Source organism: Trametes versicolor (assembly GCF_000271585.1).
Source record: "Trametes versicolor FP-101664 SS1 unplaced genomic scaffold TRAVEscaffold_4, whole genome shotgun sequence".
NCBI lineage: Eukaryota > Fungi > Basidiomycota > Agaricomycetes > Polyporales > Polyporaceae > Trametes > Trametes versicolor.
In genome coordinates this window covers 2,810,682-2,833,418 of record NW_007360324.1, presented here as the reverse complement: position 1 = coordinate 2,833,418, position 22,737 = coordinate 2,810,682, and the positions used below count along the sequence as shown (strand labels likewise).

General features: G+C 58.0%; 8 protein-coding genes across 8 annotated transcripts; 5 read left to right on the top strand and 3 right to left on the bottom strand.

Annotated features, from left to right (window-relative positions):
- Positions 1-930: 930 nt before the first annotated feature.
- Positions 931-3,443, bottom strand: TRAVEDRAFT_71177 (cytochrome P450; the record flags this gene model as incomplete). The annotated part of the gene is made up of 14 exons (XM_008038862.1): positions 931-1,184; positions 1,237-1,265; positions 1,318-1,350; positions 1,408-1,641; positions 1,708-1,737; positions 1,799-2,008; positions 2,073-2,139; positions 2,210-2,460; positions 2,512-2,684; positions 2,748-2,845; positions 2,916-2,959; positions 3,012-3,103; positions 3,159-3,256; positions 3,314-3,443. The coding sequence occupies 14 exons, from the start codon at positions 3,441-3,443 to the stop codon at positions 1,039-1,041; spliced, it is 1,635 nt and encodes a 544-aa protein (XP_008037053.1). The 3' UTR covers positions 931-1,038.
- Positions 3,444-5,042: 1,599 nt separating this feature from the next.
- TRAVEDRAFT_166063 (immunomodulatory protein) lies at positions 5,043-5,866 on the top strand. Its single transcript, XM_008038861.1, has 3 exons — positions 5,043-5,514; positions 5,585-5,768; positions 5,836-5,866. The coding sequence occupies exon 1, from the start codon at positions 5,090-5,092 to the stop codon at positions 5,507-5,509; it is 420 nt and encodes a 139-aa protein (XP_008037052.1). The 5' UTR covers positions 5,043-5,089; the 3' UTR covers positions 5,510-5,514; positions 5,585-5,768; positions 5,836-5,866.
- Positions 5,867-6,290: 424 nt separating this feature from the next.
- TRAVEDRAFT_46185 (uncharacterized protein) lies at positions 6,291-8,931 on the top strand (the record flags this gene model as incomplete). Its single annotated transcript, XM_008038182.1, has 4 exons — positions 6,291-6,449; positions 6,503-7,724; positions 7,784-7,995; positions 8,056-8,931. The coding sequence occupies 4 exons, from the start codon at positions 6,291-6,293 to the stop codon at positions 8,929-8,931; spliced, it is 2,469 nt and encodes an 822-aa protein (XP_008036373.1).
- A 690-nt stretch (positions 8,932-9,621) lies between these two features.
- Positions 9,622-11,716, top strand: TRAVEDRAFT_64235 (uncharacterized protein; the record flags this gene model as incomplete). The annotated part of the gene is made up of 8 exons (XM_008038860.1): positions 9,622-9,684; positions 9,734-9,889; positions 9,981-10,381; positions 10,438-10,764; positions 10,841-11,117; positions 11,189-11,313; positions 11,368-11,467; positions 11,523-11,716. 8 exons carry the CDS (start codon positions 9,622-9,624, stop codon positions 11,613-11,615), a joined length of 1,542 nt encoding a protein of 513 aa, XP_008037051.1. The 3' UTR covers positions 11,616-11,716.
- Positions 11,717-12,042: 326 nt separating this feature from the next.
- On the bottom strand, positions 12,043-12,613 carry TRAVEDRAFT_146668 (copper metallochaperone COX17). Its single transcript, XM_008038859.1, has 3 exons — positions 12,532-12,613; positions 12,379-12,479; positions 12,043-12,323 (listed from the first exon to the last, which is right to left on the bottom strand). Exons 1-3 carry the CDS (start codon positions 12,541-12,543, stop codon positions 12,185-12,187), a joined length of 252 nt encoding a protein of 83 aa, XP_008037050.1. The 5' UTR covers positions 12,544-12,613; the 3' UTR covers positions 12,043-12,184.
- Positions 12,614-13,118: 505 nt separating this feature from the next.
- Positions 13,119-14,162, top strand: TRAVEDRAFT_166054 (uncharacterized protein; the record flags this gene model as incomplete). The annotated part of the gene is made up of 3 exons (XM_008038858.1): positions 13,119-13,228; positions 13,282-13,657; positions 13,734-14,162. The coding sequence occupies 3 exons, from the start codon at positions 13,119-13,121 to the stop codon at positions 14,109-14,111; spliced, it is 864 nt and encodes a 287-aa protein (XP_008037049.1). The 3' UTR covers positions 14,112-14,162.
- A 3,061-nt stretch (positions 14,163-17,223) lies between these two features.
- TRAVEDRAFT_118944 (uncharacterized protein) lies at positions 17,224-19,592 on the top strand (the record flags this gene model as incomplete). The annotated part of the gene is made up of 2 exons (XM_008038857.1): positions 17,224-19,268; positions 19,328-19,592. 2 exons carry the CDS (start codon positions 17,224-17,226, stop codon positions 19,590-19,592), a joined length of 2,310 nt encoding a protein of 769 aa, XP_008037048.1.
- A 787-nt stretch (positions 19,593-20,379) lies between these two features.
- TRAVEDRAFT_120503 (WD40 repeat-like protein) lies at positions 20,380-22,420 on the bottom strand (the record flags this gene model as incomplete). Its single annotated transcript, XM_008038856.1, has 7 exons — positions 20,380-21,191; positions 21,248-21,399; positions 21,449-21,569; positions 21,622-21,967; positions 22,037-22,141; positions 22,201-22,269; positions 22,322-22,420. The coding sequence occupies 7 exons, from the start codon at positions 22,418-22,420 to the stop codon at positions 20,380-20,382; spliced, it is 1,704 nt and encodes a 567-aa protein (XP_008037047.1).
- Positions 22,421-22,737: the final 317 nt, after the last annotated feature.

Below are 22,737 nucleotides of genomic sequence, written 5' to 3'. Positions count from 1 at the left end.
TTCTCATGTTGGGATAGAGCGCAGTAAACCTTTGCTGGTCAGCGACCAGCGGAATTTCCACCGGTGGGCGCACCAATGAAACGTGTCATACAGGCAAGTTTTGCTTGCGGTCGTCCGTCGCTGAGCGGACCGAACTTCAAGGCACTGAAGTAAGAGCCGACAGTCACTGACCACTTACGATACGATGTGCACGGACATCATATTTGCCTTGCTGGTGCTCCTGCGAAGCGTTGGTGTGCTAGGCGTGCTAGAAAGAGCAAGAGCATAGAAAATCCAGGACACAAGGCAAGATCAAGGCAAGATACGGCGCTGACCTCATGAGCGGTGACGAGCTCCAGATATTTGTGGATGTTATGCTAGAGCCCCATCAATATTCCCCGATATGGCCAAACATTCCCTCTGCCGAGGTTGCAACTTCCCTCGCATCTTTCCATGATGCCATCGTGGTCATCGAGGATGACTGCAATGCAACGCGAGTCCGTCGGCGCCGGATTGCAATTTGTCCTCGGGGCTCTGCACCGCTGCAGGCCGCTGCACCAGGGCGAGGGCAGATCCGCGGCGCAGCATCGTTCGAGCAAGAAGATTGTAGATCTCCTTTAGCTGGAGGTTATCGCTAACGCGCTTCCGAAGGGTGCGGGTTCATGTAATCGCATATCAATAACTCCGGCTACTAACCATCCTCACTGCCGGGGCGTCATCGTTCTATGGGCTACCACAACGATCCGTGTGTTGAAGTACGAGGGAGCCGACGAGTACTAGAACAGAATGTATTGCGTTTGGCTGAGCTCTGCAAACGCATGAAGAGCGAGTGGCGTACATCGGGAGGTAGATATACTACGTGCTGACTAATCGATACCATATACGGATGTACCTACGAGACTGTCCGATCCCAAAATCCAACACCGTGAGCGCCACGGAGTAAGGAGGGGAGCTTGGGAAGATTTCTGCTGTCCGGAAGCAAATCGTACAAGGTAGTACCGCCGCGGGCGCATTCACGGTCGGCACATCTAGCATAGGATGATGTGAAAGAGGTTCAGTCTATAGCAGAGTCACCTTGAGCGGCAGCTCCGGCTTCCGGCTATCCTTGCCAACGGAAGGGAACGCGACAGCCGCCGAGTTCCAGTAGATAGGCTTGCCGCTCGGCTCGAACCTCAAAGCGGGCAGAAGAGATGCAAGCATGACCTCTGCAGGAAGGTCAACATCAGATATGCACCTGGACGGGCCGCGGGCACGTACTCATCTCGAGCTGCGAGAACTTGAAGCCACTACGCATCCGTCAGTATAACGCCACCCGCTCAGCATAGGCTTAGTACTCACATGCATGCCCTGGACCCGCCGATGAACGTCATCCTACACCAGGCTCGAGGTCACCTTCACACTCGCGCAACGTCCCAAGAAACGACTCACAAGTGCGAGTACACCCCAGGGATGTGGGCATCCTCGAGCGCACGCGGGAGCGGCTTGAGCCACCGTTCCGGCTTCCACTCGTCTGCGTCTTCGCCCCAGAGCTCTTTGTTGCAGTTGCTGGCCTGGATGTCCGCGAGCACCCACATGCCCTTGGTGACCGGGACGGAGTGCACTAAGGTGCCGTCCACACCCCGGATGGGTGCTGAGAGCGGCAGGATCGCGTCTTTGAATACCCTGGGCGGCAGGGATGCGTTAGCGCGCGCAGATTATAACGCTGAATGCAAATATAAGGGGACGTACTGTCGCGGTGCGTGGGTGACTGGGGAGTACCTAGATCACGTAGAGTGAGCATCAAGTAATCGCCGTAGCCCATATCACCAGTATTGCGTACCTGCGCAGCGTCTCGCGGCAGATAGCGTCCATGTACGGAAGATCCATAACCTCATCGTAGGTCAGATCCCTAAGCCTCCCAGAACCGCCGTCGCGTGCGTGCACAATCTCTTCGCGCAACTTTTGTTGCACGTCCTGGTGCTCCGCTAACAGACTGAGGATGCGCGCGAGGGCGTTCGAAGTCGTGTCCATCCCAGCGAGGACTAGCGTGCTATTCAAGTCATCAATGGTGAGATGCCTTTGTTGACTGGAAGTGTTTTACAGCATGTACTTACGAAACCTGCGCGATAACCTCTTCGGACGACAGACGGTCCTCCTCAGCAGCGATCATGTTCGCCCGCACTATTATGTCGCACGGGCTGGTAGTAAGCACCCGCCGCCCTCATATAATGATATAATGAAAGGGACCCACACAGGACGCTGATGATATCCTTGCCCTCGCTGACCTGCTCCTTGAGCGCCTCGTCGCCAGCCTCGAGCGCGGCCTTCTTCTCCTCGTAGATCTGCGTCGAGCGCGCATGCATGACGTCCGAGATCTGCGCCATGCGTCTCGCTGGGGCGAACGGCACGAGGTCCACTAGCTTTCGCCTGAACCACGCGGGGCCCATTTTCAGCAGGAGGGGGAGGAGTGGACCGAACACTTCGAGTTGCTGGATCACTGGGCTACATACAGGTCGAATTTAGCTTAAGTTTTTTAAATGGGGGGAGACGTACAAGTAGGCCTTGACGGAGTCCGCGAAGTCGTCTGCGACGTCGCGCGTGAGCGGGTCGAAGGAGTGGCCCAAGCCGCCCTGTCCGATGAGCTCCAAGGCGGTGCGGCCCATCCAGCCGAGCATGTCGACTTCCTGCGGTCCGTCTTTGACCCTAAAAGTGATGGCGCTTTCGAGCTGTAGCATACGTCAAGTATAAGCATTGCCATTTCATGGGCGAAGAGTCGCCATCGCACTTACTCTACCGACGATCTCGTTGAATACTGGCGTCATCTCGCGGAGGTGCTTCGCTGAAAACAGCGGGTTGAGCATTTTCCGCTGCCGGCGATGTTGGTCGCCTGCAGTCGCGTTAGAACTGTCAGCTATGCATCGCGCAGAACGCTACTAAGCAGTGAAACTGAAACTTACCCAGCGTAGAAAGCAGCCCTGGACCCAAAAGTGTCATGAAAGCCCTGTAGTCTGACATTAGCACCCCGGACCTACCGCACAATGGCGCAAGCGTACGCTAGAAGGACCTCGTTCTCGTCGAAGACATCCTGGTCTTTCACGAAGATGCTGTGGAGCGCCTTTGGGTCGTACGTATAGAGCCAGTTCGACTAGAAAAAGTTTCAACGATGAAGCGGCTAATGCGAACTGGCCGAGCGTACTCACGTTCAATGGGCCGTTGATTCGAAAGAGTCGACCATATTGTTTCACAAACGCCTCCTGGTAGATCCAGCGGTCTGGTCCGAATACCTGTGCAGTGTGTCCTATGGTAGATGGAAGATGAGTCCAGGCATAACGGCAAGAAAATCCGCAGAACCTACCAGCGAGGAACGAAGGCGATTTCGGACCAGGTATGTTGTCTACGGGCGACGTTGCGAAGAACGCACGCGCAACGCGCCATGCAAGATATACCACGATGGCCCCCGCAAAGGCTTCCTGCAGAGGGGTCATAGTGTCAGTGGTGGGACTTACGCTGGTCAGGCTAGAACGTTCGGTATATATAAGAATTAAGTCGCTAATGACTGAAGGCCAACTTCGTCCCCACCGCAGCTATTCATTACACAGCCATCAGCGACGCGCGACCGCAGTCAAATCCGCTCAACACCGTGCGGTCCTGGACCCCGTGCTGGGGACGTGACACGAAATGCCACTCGGGTGTGCCTGAGGATCATTGATACCTGCTTACAGAGCAACTGCGCTGGTCAGGCATTCAAATGAAAAGCTGTAGATCGGTGGACCGGAAGCAGTCAAGGCAGGGGTAGAATGTTCAATGAGTTTGGGGTTGTTTACGTTGCGCGGTACTTATACGCTGTCATAGTGGCAGGATTCAGAGGTGCCGCTAAGACATGTTTTGGGAGGTGGCGACGTGTGTTTGTGCACGTTTTGCAGCAGTGGCATCAAAATTACTGTATCTGGTACTATACCTTTCTCCTCTCTCTTCACCTTCACGATCGTCACATGAATGCAGACGGTCGTCATCTACTCGAGGCATCTGAGAGATTCATCCTATTCCAGTGCGAGCAGCGTTCTATAAGTCGGTATACTGACCTCTACGAGCTCCTTGCAGCGGCATCCCACCGCAACAACGTGTCCTTGCCCTTCTTCAAATTCTGCTCCACTAGCAGCTGCTCGTTCAACTCCCATAGACTCTTCCCAAGCGCATGGTCATGCCCCTGCGTTGATTCTGCACATACCTGCCTAGAGTCGGTGAAGTACTTCCCACTCGGCCCATATGTCTCCACCTCATCGCTCGTCGCCACCCACAGCGCACAACGGCTCCCCTCTTCCGGCGTGAGCATGAACGATACTTCATGACGTGCCCACTGGCGCCATATCATATGCCCCCTTGAGCTGCTCTTGCTGCTCCGTGTGCACCGCGCCCGGGTGCACCGCGAACGCAAATATGTCGTCGGCGGTCGGCAAGCACGAGGCGGCTTTCCGACACTGCTTTGCAGTCCAAGGTTCAACTTCTTCTTGGGCCGTCGCTACAGAAATCGTCCAGCAAAATTTATAGCCTGCTTGGCTCTCACACCAACCCGGTTCAATTGACATACTGGCGTATGATTTTGAGGACACTGTCTCAGCAAGAACATGATTGGGGATGACTTGAATCTAAAGGAACATCCCTCAGGAGTCGGACTCAGGTTTAGGACATGATGAACATGCCTTTCGCTTGCAAGGCTTGCAGAACGGTGCCTCACTCATGGTACATGTGAGGCATGTTAAGCCCGGCCTGATCCAGTCTGAACCTCGACACGTTTCCCCGTCATCAGACGTCTCGCTGGATCCACAGTTCACTGAAACTTTGCGCCGCGAACCAAAAAAGGTCACAAACAACACTAATGTTCCAGAGAGGGGTCCATGAGCCTGTAGTTCGCCGCGTATATGATTATGGCAGGCCCGGCATCAGCACATGACTGAACGGGCGTCGTCGACCGTCCACGTCTATGCCCCGAGACATCCCAAGCCCCTCCAGCCCGCTTGCCGGGTGCCTTGGATTTGCATAAAAGGGCGCGCGCGTCGCTTTCGTGATCCCCAGTGGCCCTCGCTCTGACGGATTCACACTCGTATCACGCCCTTCACGACCCTTCAACGACATGCAGATCAAGGCCCTCTCTCTCGTAGCGCTCGCGCTCCTCATGCCCTCCGCGCTCGGCGTGACTGTCTCGTACGACGAAACGTACGACAACAAGTCCGGAAGCCTCAGCAACGTCGCGTGCTCCGACGGCTCGCACGGGCTGCTCACGAAGGGCTACAAGACGTTCGGCGCGCTGCCACACTTCCCGAATCTCGGTGGCGCAGCGGTCGTGGGCGGATGGAACAGCGCACAGTGCGGGACGTGCTGGGAGTTGGCGTATAAGGGAAAGAGCATCAGCGTGCTCGCGGTCGACCATGCGGCAAGCGGGTGGAATGTCGCGCTCGGTGCGATGAACACCCTCACGGGCGGGCAGGCGAAGAAGCTGGGCCGGATCGAGGCAACGGCGAAGCAGGTCGACAAGTCCAAGTGCGGTCTGTGAAATGCGTTAGTGTCCCGTGGTATTCGATGTTCCTCGAATTCAACGACTGACAATTTTATCTACTTATCTACATAGAGCAGTGATTGAATGGGTATGCCTTGGATGAAACGTGGACGTTGATGTGGGCTTTGAAAGGACAGTAGACACATCAGGTGATGGACTTCATACGCGTAGGCCAGATTATGTCCCAACGTATACGCGGGCTTCGAATTGACTGCAATACGGCGCGCTGCTTGGAAACGACTACCTCTACAAGTGTGTAAGTCTTGTGTGTTCTATAGTACGAAACCTAACACAGCTCACCTTTCCGTATTCACATATCATAGACCGCATTGTCAGAGCCACTCATAAGCCCTTTTGCTTTGGTCAGTCTGGACACATACGCCGCTTGGTCGCGACGGGCCACAGACACGCCAATCACGCGTGAATTGAAAAAGCACGCATGTCACAATAGCGAATTTGAGCGGCGGAGTGGAAGGGCGCGTCTATGCTAGCCGATGGGCTAAATTGACGCTTTGGGTCTATTCGCAAACCCCACCTCCCTCTCCAACTCAACCACCGCCTCCCACCACCACCCCGCTCGACATCGCGAGGTATGCCCTTGCCCCACAGCCTCCCCACAACGCAGATGACTGACACTGACCTTTCTTGCACCGCTAAGTTCTCAAGCTGGCTCCGCTCACGACATCCAGTTTAGCCACCCTTGACACTAGCTGTCTAGTCACCATTCTCTCCTTACCCAAACCCCAGTCACGGAGTAGTTTCAGAAGACATCGTAATCATGGCGGTATACATGTCATTCAACAAATTTCTGTTCACCTTCTTTCCGTCTCCGGGAAAGGAGAATCTGGGAGAGCCAGAGCGGAGGCTCCATCTTAGCCACAAGGCCGTGCAGCCCCTTCGGGACTCGAAAGATGAGCACGAGCTCGCGGCTACATTTGTGAGTGGATCGTGGGGGCTGATCTCTCCTTTTACTGACGGCCCCGCTACCAGGCGCAGCTCGTCAACAGCCCGACCAAGTACGGGGCCACCCTCTGCCCGGGGCTCAGCGTCGCCCTCGGGAAAGCTCGATGGGACCCGTGCACTGACGGCCCGCCCAAGGTCGACGGTGCTCTTTATCCTGCTGACGATACCCCGAGCGACGGTCTTCCTCATTGGGATAAGCAACGCCTGCTCATCGACTTCACAGTCGGCGGGCCTGCCGCCGACCCGTTCGACGACGAAGACTGGTCAGCAGCGGCGAGGAAGCGCGCGGACCGATATATCGCACACGTGCTCGCGCACCAGCAGCGCATCGCGCTCTACACGCTGCTGGTGAACGGCCCGAACATACGTCTCGCGCGCTGGGACCGCTCAGGCGCGATCTACACCGAAATCGTCGACTACGTCGAGAGTCCCGCAGCCCTCCGCGACGTATTGTGGGCGTTCTCCCAACTCGGTTGCGAGGCACAAGGCATGGATCCCACCGCTACGCCTCTGAGTCGTGAAGACCAGGATTACCAGTTGATGGACGAGTTCGCAAGACCACGGGAGACAGACCTGGCCGAAGAGGAGGGGACGGAGATTCAGATTCCGAAGTCAGGCAAGAAAACGCCGCGCGTCTTCGCGTACGTGCGGCGCATGTTCGCAGAGTCCATCCAGGGCGAGTGCCCGCGTTACAAGCTACTCGTGCCGAAGAAGAACGGCAAGGATGCCCACGCGTTCCTCGTCGGCGCGCCCACCTTCGTCGCCCCGGGGGCCATTGGACGTGCTACGCGCGGTTATATTGCACTGGACCTTGAAGGAGGACGGTTTGTCTTCCTCAAGGACACATGGCTGCCGCAGCGTGAGGACGCCTTCGACCAGATGTTGGAGGGAAAGGCGCTCAAGAAGCTGAACAAGGCGGAGGTGAAGAACGTACCGACACTGGTAGTCCACGGGGAGCTCGGCCAACGCACGCAAACTGCATACTATTGGGGCGGTCGAGATGGTCGGCCGAAAATTCAGCGGGCATACGCATCTTATACGGAGGGTTTGACAGGTCGTCCGGCTTCGGTTGCGACGTCGCGTTCGTACGGAACGTCGTATTCAGCCAGGTCAGGAGGTTCAGGCGCACGTCCGGCGTCGTTGCGCGGGTTCCGCCATTACCGCATTGTTGTAGAGGAGGTGTGTATGCCTCTGCACAGCTTCCGGACCGGCAAACAACTTCTGTCGGTGGTCAAGGATTGTGTTGACGGTATGCGTTGCCCATGCATCTTCGATGATCGCATTTCACTGACGCCTCGCTCTGCGCAGCCCATTGCGAAGCGTACAAGACTAGGTCGCGGATCTTGCATTGCGACATCGGCGATGGGAACATCCTGATCCTGCCTACGTTGTTCAAAGTGAAGAGCGGAGAATACACCGTCAAGTGGAAGGGTGTGCTTACGGATTGGGAGCTTGCCAAGTGCATGCCCTACATTGGCGGCGAATTGCCTTCTCCACGGAGACGTCGGCCCTCCATAGCGGTACTTGCACCTCGGTCCTGTTTGTTCCGTGTCGTTGCTGACCACTCTTTTGCATCACAGGGGAGCTGGCACTGTTTCGCTGCTGCGCATGCGCTAGACAACCCCTACGCGCTCGCGCAGGTCGATAACGAGTTGGAGTCCTTCCTCCACGTCCTGCACTACAACGGCCTCCGCTACCTCCGCCACGAGTGCACAGACGTACCGTTGACAATTGCGGCGCACTTCGGGGAACAAATCCTGGAGGACGGCTGTGTGCAAGACGAGCACGCGCAGTTTCCATACCCCTTACCCCGCTGCCAGCCCTTGAAGCGCCGGTCAATGCGCGAGGGGGTGCTGCACGTCGCGAACCCTCCACGCTGGGACGATGGCATGCCTTCTGGAGGCTCCGAACTCCGTGCAGCGCAGGAGGCACAGGGTGCCTATGAGTTCTACGTCGTAGACAAGGACGGATTCTCCAACATGCACCCCCTCAACAAGGTGTTGCGGACGGCGATTCGATGGGTTTCGGCGCGGTACCAGGCAGACGAGGAGAGGATCCTACCGCTGCTTCGGGCGCCGTATGCGCGGGCTATGGAGACGCACGAGCCCCTGAGAGAGCTCATGGACGAGGCGCTAGCGAAGCAATGGCCGGACGATGACAGGGTGGGCGATCAACTGGAGCGGGAGTGCTCGATGCTGGAGGGAGAGAACGACAGCCTCGTAGGGGCCGAGTCGGAGGCGCAAAGGTCTGTTGTGGAGGTCGTGGCTGACCTATGGTTGATTCAGGAGGAGGAACGGACGGAGATGCGGGTTCAGGAACGGGAGAAGCCCGTCAGCGAGGAGCCTCCAAGTAAGCGGGTCAAGAGGGACGAACCGGTAGTGCGCAGGCCGTCCGTTTTCCCTTCCTTCATGCGCGGCCTTGGACTGTCTCGTCAGCGCGGCCTACTACGGGCATGAGATCCAAGTATAGTTTTCTCTTCAGCGGCATCCCGCTTTGAAATCAAGAATTTATGGCAAATTATGTGTTCTGCTTTGGTGTTGGAAGGACTATATGCGTTGTGTACACAACTGTAGACTCCTGCTACGTTGTCATGTACATCAACCCCCGTCACTTGCACTATGAAATAAATTACAGAACGCACCTCTTCCAGGTGGACCCGTGTCCCCGGCGGCCCAACATAGAAGTGCAAAAGAGAGCATCATGCCGGACGCAGCGAGCATGGTTGGCCCAGAGCTTGGAATGATGGTCCAAGGCGTTATACCAACATAACAAAATCCATCTGTATATCAACGTTGCACGTTCAGGAGGTTGCCGTTGCGGTAAAAGCTTTGCATTATGGTCACTCGGCTCTGCGCACGAGTCCATAGAAATGCAACGGAGAACAAGCCAGTGAGAAGAGCGGATAATTGAGAAGATCTCGCATCCGCAAGGATGAACGAGGACGCAGAGCAGCTAAGACGGCAGTCGTGCGCCATTTTGGCCCGAGCGTCGACGTTATTGATTATCTATTAGTGGATAATTGTAGCCTCCTTATACGTCAATAGAAGCCTGGTGCTGATCAATAAACAGACTTCACATCACTCGACTTATATCGAGCCTGTGGCTTAGCGCGCGCTCAGCTCTCTTCTCATTCCGCAACCTCCACAATGTCTGACCTATCCGATGTGGGCAGCGACTACTACGACTCCGACGATGCGTCTATGGTCGACGTAAGAGACCTTTTTATGCCATCTACGCAGTCTAACAATGCAAGCGAAGGGCACGAACGACTCTGACTTCGATGATGAGCCCCTCCCGCAACCCAAGGGCAAGAACAAGATTCGGGAGGTCGAGCACAAGAGCTACTCGACCGCGCAGCTGCAAGGACTGGTGGAGAACGACATTAGCCAGGTAGCTAGTATTGTCGGACTAGAGGTACATGGCCCCCCGCAATCTATTCCGCTCTCGCACCCAGTTGACCTTTTGTCTGATGTACCGCCCACGTCGCCCGTGCACCCCGACGCAGTCGCCCATCGTCTCCATTCTCCTGCGCCATTTCAACTGGAACAGCGACCGCCTCATTGAGAAGTTCCTCGACTCCGCCGCACTCGTCCTGCAGGACGCGGGCGAACCTACGCCGGACCCTGCGAGCCACAGCATGGGCCCGCCACCCGCGAAGCGCATCCGCCTCGACTCGCCGAGCGCGCCCGCCCAATTTGTGTGCGGCGTATGCTGCGACGACAGTCCTGCCGCAGTGTTCCGCCTGCGGTGCCAACATGTGTTCTGCGAGCCATGTTGGCAGGAGTACGTCTCATCAAAGATCAAAGACGAGGGTCAATGCCTGTTCCGGTGCATGCACGACGAGTGCCGTACCGTCGTCGACGGCCCATCCGTCGCTAAGCTCGTCGAGCCAAGCGTGAACGAACGGTCTGTGCTAGGCCCGCCGTCTTGCTCTGTAGGTCGCGTGCTGACATCTAGGCCAGATATAAGGAGCTCGTCCGACAGTCGTACGTAGGGGCGCACCCACGCCTGCGCTTCTGTCCCCACCCTGGATGCACGGAGACTGTCTCGTGTGCGTCTGGGACAGGATCATCCCTGCTCACGGAGGTGCCGACTGTGAAGTGCGGGATGGAGCACGTCTTCTGCTTCGGGTGCGGAATGGACTCTGACCACCGCCCGCTCACCTGCAAGCTCGTGAAGACGTGGCTGAAGAACGCGCGCGACGACGCGGGCACTTCGCAGTGGATCAAGGCCAATACGCGAACGTGCCCGAAGTGCGAGAACAACATCGAGAAGAACGGAGGCTGCAAGTGCGTGTGCATTCTCCGCTGATCGCAGGACTTCTACGCATGCCGGCGCTCCGCACTGACTAAATGCTTCTCCCAGCCGCATCCTCTGCCGGCACTGCCAGTATCAGTTCTGCTGGTTATGCATGAAGGACTGGAACGTGCACGGGTACAACAACGAGGTGTGCAACGTGTGGAAGGAGCCCGAGCCGGACGCGTCGTCCGCGGCGGCGAAGCAGAACCTCGAGAAGTGGCTCTTCTACTTCGACCGGTTCAACAACCACGAGCTGTCCGCGCGCCTCGACGAGGAGCTCTGCACGCGCACGGAGGAGAAGATGGTCGAGTGGCAGGAGCGGAGCAAGATGTCGTGGATCGAGGTGCGCACGCCAATCCTGTCGGACTGTGTCCGCGTGCTGGCGCGGGGGCTGATGTGTGCGGTGTTTCGCAGTCGACGTTTATGCGCGACGCGGTTGATGAGCTCACGCGCTGCCGCTCGACGCTGAAGTGGACGTATGCGATGGCCTACTTCCTCGTCGCGGGAAACCAGAAACAGATCTTCGAGGATGTCCAAGCGTACGTAACCTCACTTTTCTCTGAGAGTAGCGAAGGCTGACGCATATGGGTTAGTGATCTGGAGAAGGCGGTGGAGGACCTCTCACAGCTGCTCGAGGAGCCCGTAGAGGCGGACAGCGTGAAGAGCATCCGCCAGAGAATGATGGATAAGACCGTGAGTTCCCTGTTTTCAGTCCTGTTCAACGCGTTGACATTGTGCTCACCAATAGGTATACGTGCGCACACGGCACGAGATCGTCCTGCGGGATACCGCGGAAGGCCTGGCGGAGGGCCGGTGGGAGTGGAACACCACTTCGGAGTGAGCGCAGAGGCGAAGAACGTTAACAATTACATGATACCCCCAGCCACGGTTGTACAGCATTAAACGCCCGAAACAGTTCTATAAGCACGAAATAGATTATGCGCTGTCCTAATTGCAATCACGAATCGTTTTCTCGGACACCGGTGTCCAACGTTCAGTCTTGCTAGGCAGTTGTAAGTCGGATCAGTCCTTTGATTCTCGATGATCATGCGAATGTCATCTGCCATGCACACAAGGCCCAGGCGAGGCGCCGCTCACTCAAAAAACAGACCTAGGTGTAAATACTAGTAGATGCTGCATTTTGAGCCGCCAGTTCGCCTGAAGGGCTCTGTGCATCGGAGCGTCGAACGTTGACCGGTATAACGTGCTCGGACGTACTGATGGTTTGAAGCTCATACGCCAACGAGACGGCAACACCCCTCCGTGAGGGCAGAGCAGAGGTTCTTCGTGTGAATTAGGGTGTATTAGAATACAACAATGGTGAGCAAAGCATGCATGTCCGGGGAGTCCAGTGAGGATCGAGTGGGGCGGGATGGGCGGGCGGTGTTGGATATGGGAGATATAAGAGGGCTACACCTTGAAGCCCAAGCCGCGCATGCACGCGATGTGTCTCTGAACGAGTTCACGGCACTTCTCGTCCGCCTCCGCCCCGTCCGTCTTCAGGAAGCAGTCGTCCCGCGCGGACTTGGTCTCCGGACACGCGCAGCACCTATAGCATGCATTAGCACCCCGTTCACCCTCATACCTCGTAAGAATGTACATACGGCTTCAGGCCCTTCGGGTTGAGAGGGTTCTGCTTGGGGTCCGTCGGGTCGAACTTCTCAGGAGCCGCGGGTGCGGGCGAGCCTCCCCACCACGAGCTGATCTGCATTGGCCGTCAGCAACTTTCAACCAGACCTGAAAAGTGTGAAACGTACGCTAGAGAACATTTCCGCAAGTACCACTGGAGACCGAGAGGATACAGAGAGCGACAGAGCAGAGACTCGAGATGGAGGTGGGTTACAAAGCGCAGACCTGGGTCCGGCCCCGGCGGATGGCGGCGAATCCTGGCCCCAATCTCGGGTTAGGGGTAAGGTCGACATTTGCACCAAAATGAAACTTGAAGTGCCCCTCTTCTTTCTACTGATCACTCTAAACACCCTCGAGCTCTGAGCGTACGTATACCTATCAATGTTCTTTCTTATCCAATTGTGCGAATGCCGTGAATGAGTAAGTACATGCATATGAATTGCGTACGAATTGTGGGTTTTGTTCTGGACGCGTCTATCAACGGCGCGTTAGCTAGAGCAGGATCTCATGACCGCGAGAGCATGATGGCGCAGGATGAGGTGCTCGCCATATCTCGCCACAATGAAAGCGATCGCACCCGTACTTTTAAGCAAACCGTACTAACCGTCACACCCATACCTGCAGCCAAACAATCGCGCCCGCACCTACGCGCAAGCAATATTAATCTGCAGCTGCCTAAGGAGCTCACTTGTACATACATTCACTATAGCGCAAGATGTCCGACTCCAGCGATCCCTCAACTCGGATTCTTGATCACATCGTGCACCTCAGCCCGCCCGGCCGCCTTCAAGAGACCGTAGAGGCGTTCAGAGCACTCGGGTTCACGTACGCACCGTCTCTCGCCTTCATAGCGAACAGCCACTCACCTTCAGTCACAGAGTCAGCCCAGGCGGAACGCACGCCGACGGCCTAACAGCAAACGCCCTCGTCATCCTCGCCGACGGCGTCTACCTCGAGCTCATCCACTTCACCCGCCCACCCCCACCCGACAGCACGCACCCCTGGGCCGCAAAGCAGCCGGGCTGGGTCGACTTCGCACACCTCGGGAACGCGGGCACGCCCTCCATCTCCGCGACGATCAACGCGCGCGCGGAAGCCGAGGGGAGCGGCGTGCACTACGCGCAGGAGATCCCTGGAGGCCGGACGCGGGAGGACGGGCGGGTGCTCAAGTGGCTCATCTCGGGGATCGAGGATGCGGGTCTGCGCGGACGGCTGCCGTTCTTTTGCGGGGACTTGACTCCCAGGGCGTGGCGTGTGAGTGGGCTCCGGTTGGAGGGCACCGGGGGGAAGAGGCGGGGGCTGACCGGGATTTATGTGTTTCGTCTCGCAGGTTCCGCTCGAGCCGCGCTCTAACACCGAGCACGCGAACACCACGATCGGCGTTGCGCACGTCAAGCATCTGGTTGCCCCGGAAGAGCTGCCTGCGTACGCGAATCAGCTTACTTCCGTCTTGGGCGTGTCGCCAAAGGAGTCGACCTCGACGAAGGTCGTTTGGGAACTCGAGAAACAACCATCGCATCGGGACGCAGCGGCCGGCGCCCCCGTGCTGATTATCAGTGCGCCACAGAATGAGGAGGAGCGGGAGTATCTCCGTGGCCGAGGTTCTGGAGTATACGAGCTAGCGTTCGCGGTCGAGGATCCAGAGAAGGAAGGTGTAGGATCCACGCCGCAAGGCCGAGTTGTGTGGAAAAGTGCAGGGCGGTCGTAGTGGCAGTATACTTCTGTGCTGTGGCTAAACATTGATCAAGAACGGTCGGAACGTGAGCTAGAAGGAATCCGTCAGGAGGACAAACTACTCCTTTGCGGTGTGCATGGAATCCCCACACCGTCGATCCGGAGCTGATCGCCGAGCGCTGAGCATTGGCTTTGTGGGATACAGTGAGAACATATGAGCGTGCGGGACGTCACGTTGATTTCGTCGCTACGCCGCGGCTCCTAAGATGCGCCGCTGAAAGCGTATAGGTACCTGTCTACGTCAGCGCCACGGAAGGCTAGTAGTAGATGGCCCCGGTGGGCGCGCCGTCGTCTCCCACCGCGACTCGCCCTCACCAGCAAAAAGGCGTCGAACTCAGCTGTACTGTGTACAGGGAGTTTGTTAGCGCTAGCCCTAAATCATCTTATTACGACGGATAACGGACGTTTGCTCACCCCAAAGCACTTGAAGATACACGACAAGGCGTGGGTCTCCGAGACCACGGACGTATAGGTCCGAACCCGAGCCCTGGGTGCTCTGTGAGAACATTCGAGCGTACAGGACATCAAAGCCGAATTCGGACGTCGCTACATAGCGGCCTCAAGATGCGCCGTCGAGTGCACGCAGCTCTACGTCACCGTCGCGGATGGCCACGCTGCGCCCTGCACGGGCGCCGCCGCAACGCGTCGGACGGTCGCGTGCCCGCTCAGCTGCCCGACGCTGCGCTGCGTGTTGTGGAGCATCACGGCGCGTTCAGGATATCGATGTGGTCGTGAGGTCCCAGACTGCGACGGTCAAGATTATCCTGCGCCGGTGTTGTGGAACAGCGAGTAGACGTGGACAGACAGCGAGGGCGGCGTGCAAGCGGGCGACAACATGATGATCCCAACAGTGCGCGGGACGTCCGACGCAGCGCTGGAATACGTCGGTGTGACATCATGTCGGTGTCGATGACGCAGTGGGCTGCATGGGCGGTGTCTGTATTTGGAGATGTCAATATTCCGCGGTTGCATGCTAAAACGCAGATTGATCCGGAGGCAGATGGACGATGTTGCGCAAGGTTGCACAGAACCTTAGCGTTGATCAGCTGATGACCACCGCTGTTGCGTTACTCACTCACCTGGAGAAGCATTGCAGACTGTACAGTCAATAGGGTCCGTTCGAAGCTCGCTAGTGTGTGTAAGCACAAGTGAACTCTATGTGCTCAGTCCGATGGAAATGCATCGGAGAGCTCGCTGACTGAGCCCAGTACCGACTCAAGGTGACTGTTGTGTATATTCGCGAGGATAGCCAGGACTCGGAAACAACCACATACCAACGTCGCCGATGAAAATGAACGCGGACCTGTGCAATCATGGAGAATCCGCAGGAAGATGGTGGCAGAAATTGACGGGCGCGCGTCGGTTGTGGGTGCATCTCCCGTGGTCAGCTGAGCGGGCGCAACAATTCGTGGCATTTTCCCCCAACGAATCACGAACGGTCACATCGGGTTGCGCACCGCTTGAACGTGTTGGCGTCGAGGAACGTGGTCAGATCTGGCCAGACATGACGACGACAACTGCGTCAGAGTAATAATGTCCCGATCGAGACCGCGACGTGCGCCTGGTGGCGCACCAGTGCGCGGTCTCGCCAACCACCTCTGACAGGCCTGCGAGTCTGCCAAGTATGCGAAGCAGCGGTAGAGACCTGGCCTCAGGCTGTCGGGCTGGATTATGCACATAGCCTCGTGCTAAAGAACCAGGAAGCAGCGGGCGATGTCGCTCAGAGAACGGGCTCGGAGGGACTGCATTGAGCGGAAGGAAACGTATCGCGAGGACTCGAACGTACCGGTAGTTTTGCGCGATAGGAGCGCTGCGGCGGCCGCTCCGATACAGATGGATGCCCCGGGAATCGTCCCGCATCCCCAGAGAGATGCAACATTTTCCCCTGGGGACGCGAAGGTGAAATGTTCATCCGTGCTTGCCCGGGGATGCGGGGTGCGCAGGATGCGCTGATTCTCTGGCGCATCTTGAAGCTTGAAGCCCGGGCTGCTCAGCGGTACATTTGCCCTTGGAAGTTGTCCGAAGATGCCCTTGGGATGAGAGAAAATAGCTGCGGACAGGGCGACCGGACCCGACGCCGTGAGCTGTGTATGGCGCGAGATAGCGTCGGATTGCCGCTGAGTCAAGCTGCTGGCGAAGACACCGGCGGTTGATAAGCACGGCTACTTTCGACTGCTCACACCATACAGACAGATGGCGAGTGTCTGAAAATTTTGTGTGAGAGGTACGGAGATCGAGGGAGAGAGAAATGGACTTGGGAGATTTAAAGTCGTACAGACCGCACAGGGGAGGCGGAAGAAAGTAAATAGACGCAGCATTCCGGCTTCTAGTGTGTCGGCAAGGACGGCGTTCTGGACCATCCAGACGAGGTGATCGTTCGAATATATGAGCGACACCGCCTAGACGGTCCCACGTGCGACATCAACCTTTTCACCTCCAAGCCTTTTATTTCCCCCTTATCTCTTTCACCACGACCACGACCACGTCCCCCCCTCCCGTCGTCCGTCGTGCTCAGAGGTCATTCCCACCACAGCGCACCTGCTGTCTCCCCGTGGTGAGTACTCGTATAGATTGCTGGAGTGGCGAGTCGGTGAGTGTGTTGGTCTTACTCTGCTTCACAAACAGGAACCTCCTTCGCCCCGCCCCGTCCAGCTCGTCCAAGCTCGACCCGTCCGCGCGTTGGAAACTGCTCAGAGGATCTGTCTCTGGTGAGCCTCATCGGAATTTTTACCGCGTCGCGGACCGAGGAAGCGTGGTGGCTGACACAGGCGACGATCCCCCAGTTCGGTCTCGCTCAATTTGTCCCGTCGTTCCCCCTGCTCCCCGGCGTTCTTTGACTCGCGTCTGGCGACACTATTTCCTCTATAATTATCGCTTTCTGTCACGAGAACTCTCTCGTCCTCGACCTTCTCGCCACGCCGGTCTAGCGCCAGCCCCCGAACGACGTCACATCACCAGGTGAGCATCCAGTCATCTCCTCGGGCGCGCGCGTCTGCCGCCCCCGTCAGCCACCCTGTCAGCTACTCCATCACAATATTTATGATGCTCACTTTATGTTCCGCAGACCCTACGGACACTGATCCCACATGAGCACGGTTGTGAACACCCGCACGTACTCCACCCCCATGGACTACTCCCTCTCGCGGCACACCAACAGCGCAGGGGCGCCCCTGCCCCGCATCCCCCGTCGAGCATCGGCCTCACGGACACCTACGGCGTCGTCCTCGACTGCCGCCGCCATTCACAGCATCTTTGCGGTGGCTGCACCGTTATACTCCCCTCCCGCGACCCCCGCCGCGTTGGTCGTCCAGCCTCCCACTCCGGAGCGTGTCGAATCTCCCACACGGCGGAGCGGTTCAGAGGAGGGGTCCAGTTCGTCGAGCAGCTCGGAAGCGTATGTCCAGATGCTCAACCCGCGTGTCAAGCGCGTCCGCAGACCCAAGATGCAGTCCCTTCGTGCACCCGCCGATTCGACACCCACGCCAGCGGTACACAACGCCAAGAACGCGTCGGAGAGAGCTGTCGCTTTCCCTGCATGCGATACGGATGAAAACGCGTTGGGGAATGAAACACCCCGACCGTCCACCTCCTCGTCCCGCTTGGGTTTCCGGATAGACCTTGGTACACTGAAGACACCTCTTGGCGACTCGTCTACAGCGCTTCGTTCGGACGGCAGCAACAGTCGTACGGTGTCCGCCCCTCAGGAGAGCGCAGCGAGTATAGCACGGAAGAAATCGGGCGAGCCACTGAAGTCGTCGCTCAAGAGTCGGCGGCCGATCGTTCGCGGGGACCTCTCAGTCGTCACGGACATCGCGTCGACAAAGAGCGAACCTGCAACGCCGATGGGCTCCAAGTCCGTTCACTTCGACGCCAAGCTGGAGCACGTCAAACTGTTCCTGGCTGAGCAGAAGCCGCTCGCGATCTCTCGCCAGGGTAGCCCGACGGACACGAGTGGAACGGAGAGCGATTTCCCGAGCGCAATATACGGCAAGCGGACGGAGGACAAGACGCTTACGATGCAAGTCGTCAACATGCCGGCATCGCCTCGCTTGGACGCGGACATCGCGTTCGAACGGCTCGAGCTCTCGTCCGAGGGAACCGTGCTGAACGGCACCGTCCGCGTGCGCAATCTTGCGTTCGAGAAGTGGGTCGCAGTTCGGTTCACCGTCGACTCGTGGCAAACGACGAGCGAGGTTACGGCGCGGTACTCGGACTCCATCGAGGCGGGCGTGTTCGACCGGTTCTCGTTCTCGATACGTCTGGGCGACATGCTTGCACGGATCGAGGAGAAGACCATGTTCTTCGCGCTCCGCTACAACGTCGCTGGCCGCGAGATCTGGGACAACAACGACGGACAGAACTACAAGGTCACGTTCGCTAAGGTGTCCCGGATCAGCACTTCGACATCCGCGGATTCTGGCCTCGCCTCGCTCAAGAGCAAGCTCGAGAACGTCGTCAAGGGACGGGAGACCGTCGGCGGGTACGTGGCTGAAGGCCGCAAGACCCGCGCGGAGTCGTTCACCCTGGAAGCGACAACCTCCCTCTCCTCCCGGTACGACTTTGCCCAGTCGTTGAAGAGCCCGTGGACGCGTACCCCGATCGCGACCAAGAGCGTCACGCATGCACGCACGAGCACCTATCCCAACTCGATACCTCAGTTCCCCATTCGGGCCGGTGTCAAGAAGGTGTTCGAGGATGTACACTCCCTTACGCGCGGCTCTCCGCGCATCCTTGACTCCGAGGACACGCCCACGCTTTCGCTCCCCGTGGATGCGGCCCTCGAGGACACCCCAGTGGCAGCCATGAGCCGCCGTCGCGGGCGGAATCACCAGCGCGGCTACTTCGACTTGGGCCTTTCGCACCACTCGTCTGGCGCTGTCCGGCGGACGCCTACCAGCGCAGATGCGCTCAGTCCGATGTCTGTTCCGCGCTCGGTCGGCACTCAAGAGCAGGCGGCGTGGTATGTGGAGATGGGTGGCAGCGCGGAGTCGACGCCGTCCGTGACCACGTCCGAATCGTCTTCGCCATCGGGGTCACCTGTTGACGGCGCACCGTATAACGTTCTGGGTGGAGATGTCGGTGGGCTACGTAGTCCGGTGGAGAGTGACAGCTACAGCGTGTTTCTGAACAGGTGCGTTCGAGTCCCGGTCAGGTTGATATCCGTGTGGCTGACGGGGCTCCAATGCACAGGTACTGCTACTACACCGGTGGTGGAGCAGGCGACCCGTTCCTGGATGCGCAGCCAGAGGCAATCCACCGCTCGCACTCCGCGTCGAGCGTAGAGGAGTTCCTCTCGGCGCCGAATCCGAACTACATGCTCTCGCCCGGCGAGGCACCCACACGTTCCCCGAGCTACGACGATGTCGTCTCGATGAGCGGGAACACGACGCCCACTGCGCGCAGCATGGGCATGTTTGGACAGACGTCGCCGTCGATGTTGTCCGTCGCGCAATAGATACACGGGCGCGAGTCCATCATAGACGTGCGTCCCCGACCGATAGGCGGGGGATAGAGGCACAAAACTGCACATTACGACCTCACTACGTGGACATTTGCCGTGCCACGCATGATATTTATATCTTTCAATTCCCACCATCTTCTCCAGTTTTACATTTACCCTGACTTGCATTACCCCATCCCCGTCCCCCACCCCGTCCCCCCTACCCGTCCCCTTTATCCCCAGTAGCCCCCGATTTCAGCGCCATCTCTGCGCTCTACAGGCTACGCCGTTTTGTCATCCCTTACCCTGGATCTTGCGTCGGGCGCCAGGCCTTCGATGTGTACTGTATTTTGGTTGTGGTTCCCATTCCCATTCCCATTCCCATTCCCATTCCCATTCCCGTTCCCCCGTTCCCGCTGCTCCCCCTCACCTCACCCATCCGCGGCCCATCCGGCACCATTTTGCCCCGATCTGGTCCATACACATACGCATCCATGACGAGAGACAGGCATACATACCGTTTCACGTCCTTACGATTCTCTTTATGACGCATTCAATGATGATTTTCGTTGATACATAATATGCTGCCGCATTTGAGTGAAACTTATTGCGGTGCGAAGGACCACTTTTAAATTCAAAGGAGTGAGTTGTGAGTGGCCGACGAAGAACGTGGTGGCTTCTTCCTTGTTCCACTGACAAGTTGATGTGCTGGGTTCGCAAAGCAACATATACGCGCAGATGTATAGGACAGACAATACACACAACAGATGGTGTGAACGAGTCGATGTTCTCGCAACCGTTCTCAATACCGGTTACGACGTCCACCGCCGCCATACCCGCCACCACCGCCATCTCCTCTACCGCCTCCGCCGCCTCTGTACCCGCCGCGGTCACGATGTCCACCACCTCTGCCCCACCTACCCCGTCCGCGCCCACCACCATCACCATCCCCACCTCCCCTGTTCCAGTCGTCCCCGCCTTCGGGCGGGCCTCCAGACCCAAAGATCTCCTCCTGCGACGGCAGCGGCCCGCTCTGCCTGCCCGACACCGGGCCCGAGCTCGCGCTCTCGAACCCGCCAATCCCGGGGATCATATCCTCGCTCGTGTCCATCGCGCTCGACTGCCCGAACGACGGGAACCCACCGGGGCCCCCGCCACCGCCGGTCGACGCCGACTGCGGCATACCGCCGTCCCGTCCGTCTTCCTCCTTGCCGCCCCACCAGCCGCCGCCGCCAGCTGCGCCCCCCGCCGCCCCAAAACCGAAACCGGGGACCATCGCCTCCTCGTCCTCGTCCTGGCCGGACGTGTCGGTGATCTCGGGCGGCTTCTCGCCGCCGCCACTGAAGACGGAAGAGGCGTCTCCGGGGCGCTCGCGGCACCAGAAGCGCGTGGTGTGGTCGTTGGACGCGCTGACGAGGATGTGCCCCAGCGGGTGGTAGGCAAGCGACCAAACGTTCGAGTCGTGTGCCTGCGAGAGCGTTGCGCGCGGCCCGGGCTGGTGCGATGCGGACTGTGTGACGGGCGGTTCGGAGGAAGAGGAGAGGTCCCAGTGCATGATCGCGCCCTCGGAGCCGCCGGAGACAAGGAGCGGGTGGAAGGGGTGCCAGGTCACGGCTGGGTGGGGATGTCCATTAAGTGCGGTACAAGGGGCGAAGATGTGGGGTACTCACAGCATACTTCTTTCTTGTGGCCTTTGAGGAGCCGGAGCTCCTTCATTGCGCGGATGTCGAAGACCCGGACCGTTTGGTCTCGCGATGCGCTGGCGACGAGATTGCCATTCGGCGACCACGCGAGAGCTTGGACTGTGTTCTTGTGGTAATGCCTGCGCGGAATGGGTGATTGGCCGACGGATTGCGGTGAGAGTCACGTACAATGTGGAGAGCACGGTTCCTGTACGAGGGTCCCAGAATTTGATCATGTTGTCCTTGCTACCAGAGACTAGGAGCCCCTTTGAAGGATGCCATTCAACACATTTCACGTCCCAACCGTGACCTTTGTTGCAGATGAGCGGCTGTATGCGAAGTACAGCTCTGAGGAAACAGACCTGTCAATGTTCGTTCTGCGCGCTGCTCTTCGAACGACCACAGCCGGATGGTAGAGTCATCACTTGCGGTAGCAAACCTAGTGTCGTCAGGACTAAAACTGAGACCACGGATAGCCTCGCGGTGGCCCGTCCACGCCGTCAAGTTGTTCATATTCGGCTGGAAGTACTTGATGACACCGTTCTGGTCCGCGGACGCGAGGAACGCGCCGGAATGCGTGAACTTCATTGTGCGCACTGCCGAGTCATGCGCCTGCAAAATCGTTTCGAAGTTGAAGGTCAGGCCGTTCCATAGCGTGAACTCGCCACTCGTTGAACCCGTCAGTATCCGACGCGCTTCTGGCGTCCACTACGCACGGCCATGATTCAGTTTTGAGGGCACATAGGAAAGACGCGGGAGGTATTGCATTGTACTGACCACGACGCAATTGACGGGACACCGAATCTTGTTGGTGGATGTGTGCACGAACTTGGTGCACAACGAGGTCGAGGGGTTGTCTGGGTACGCCTTTGGCGGCAGGAGCTACACACGAGATATATTGAGCCTCCGCACTCCGTACATGCCCAAACGTCCACCCCTACGTCAATGATGTACGGCGGCGCGGGCCTTAGGTAGGGCACGTATGTCGCGTTTGGCCGCATCTTCCGGAGCTGCGAGACAGGCTCAGCGCGTGTTTCATGCGAGCTAGACTGATTAACGCACTAATGCCCATCTCCCGAGTCCGCCTCCGTAGTCGACTGTTCTCCGTGGGCGAACTTTCTTCACAGGTTTGCCGTCTGCGAGTTGTCGCGCCATGTCCATCTCAATGGCCTTGGGATCCTCCGTTGGAGGTGGATTCGGGACCTCCAGATTGCGCTTGGGCTTCCATGCTAGCCTGGCGTCCTCTTGTAGTGAGACAGGGAGTGTTTTTGAGGGCAAGAGCACAGGCAATGAAGCAGACGACGCCATGTCTTGCCTGCTCTTCTTCTTCGCTATGTAGTACAACTAGAACTCTCCAGCCAGTGCGCTAGACAAAACAGCGAGTCGCGAGTCCAAAGGCAAGGACGAAGTCGCCGTTTAGCTTTAGAGTATCGAGACTGAGTACCAGCTACAAGCCACAAGCTGCAAGTTGCAGGATG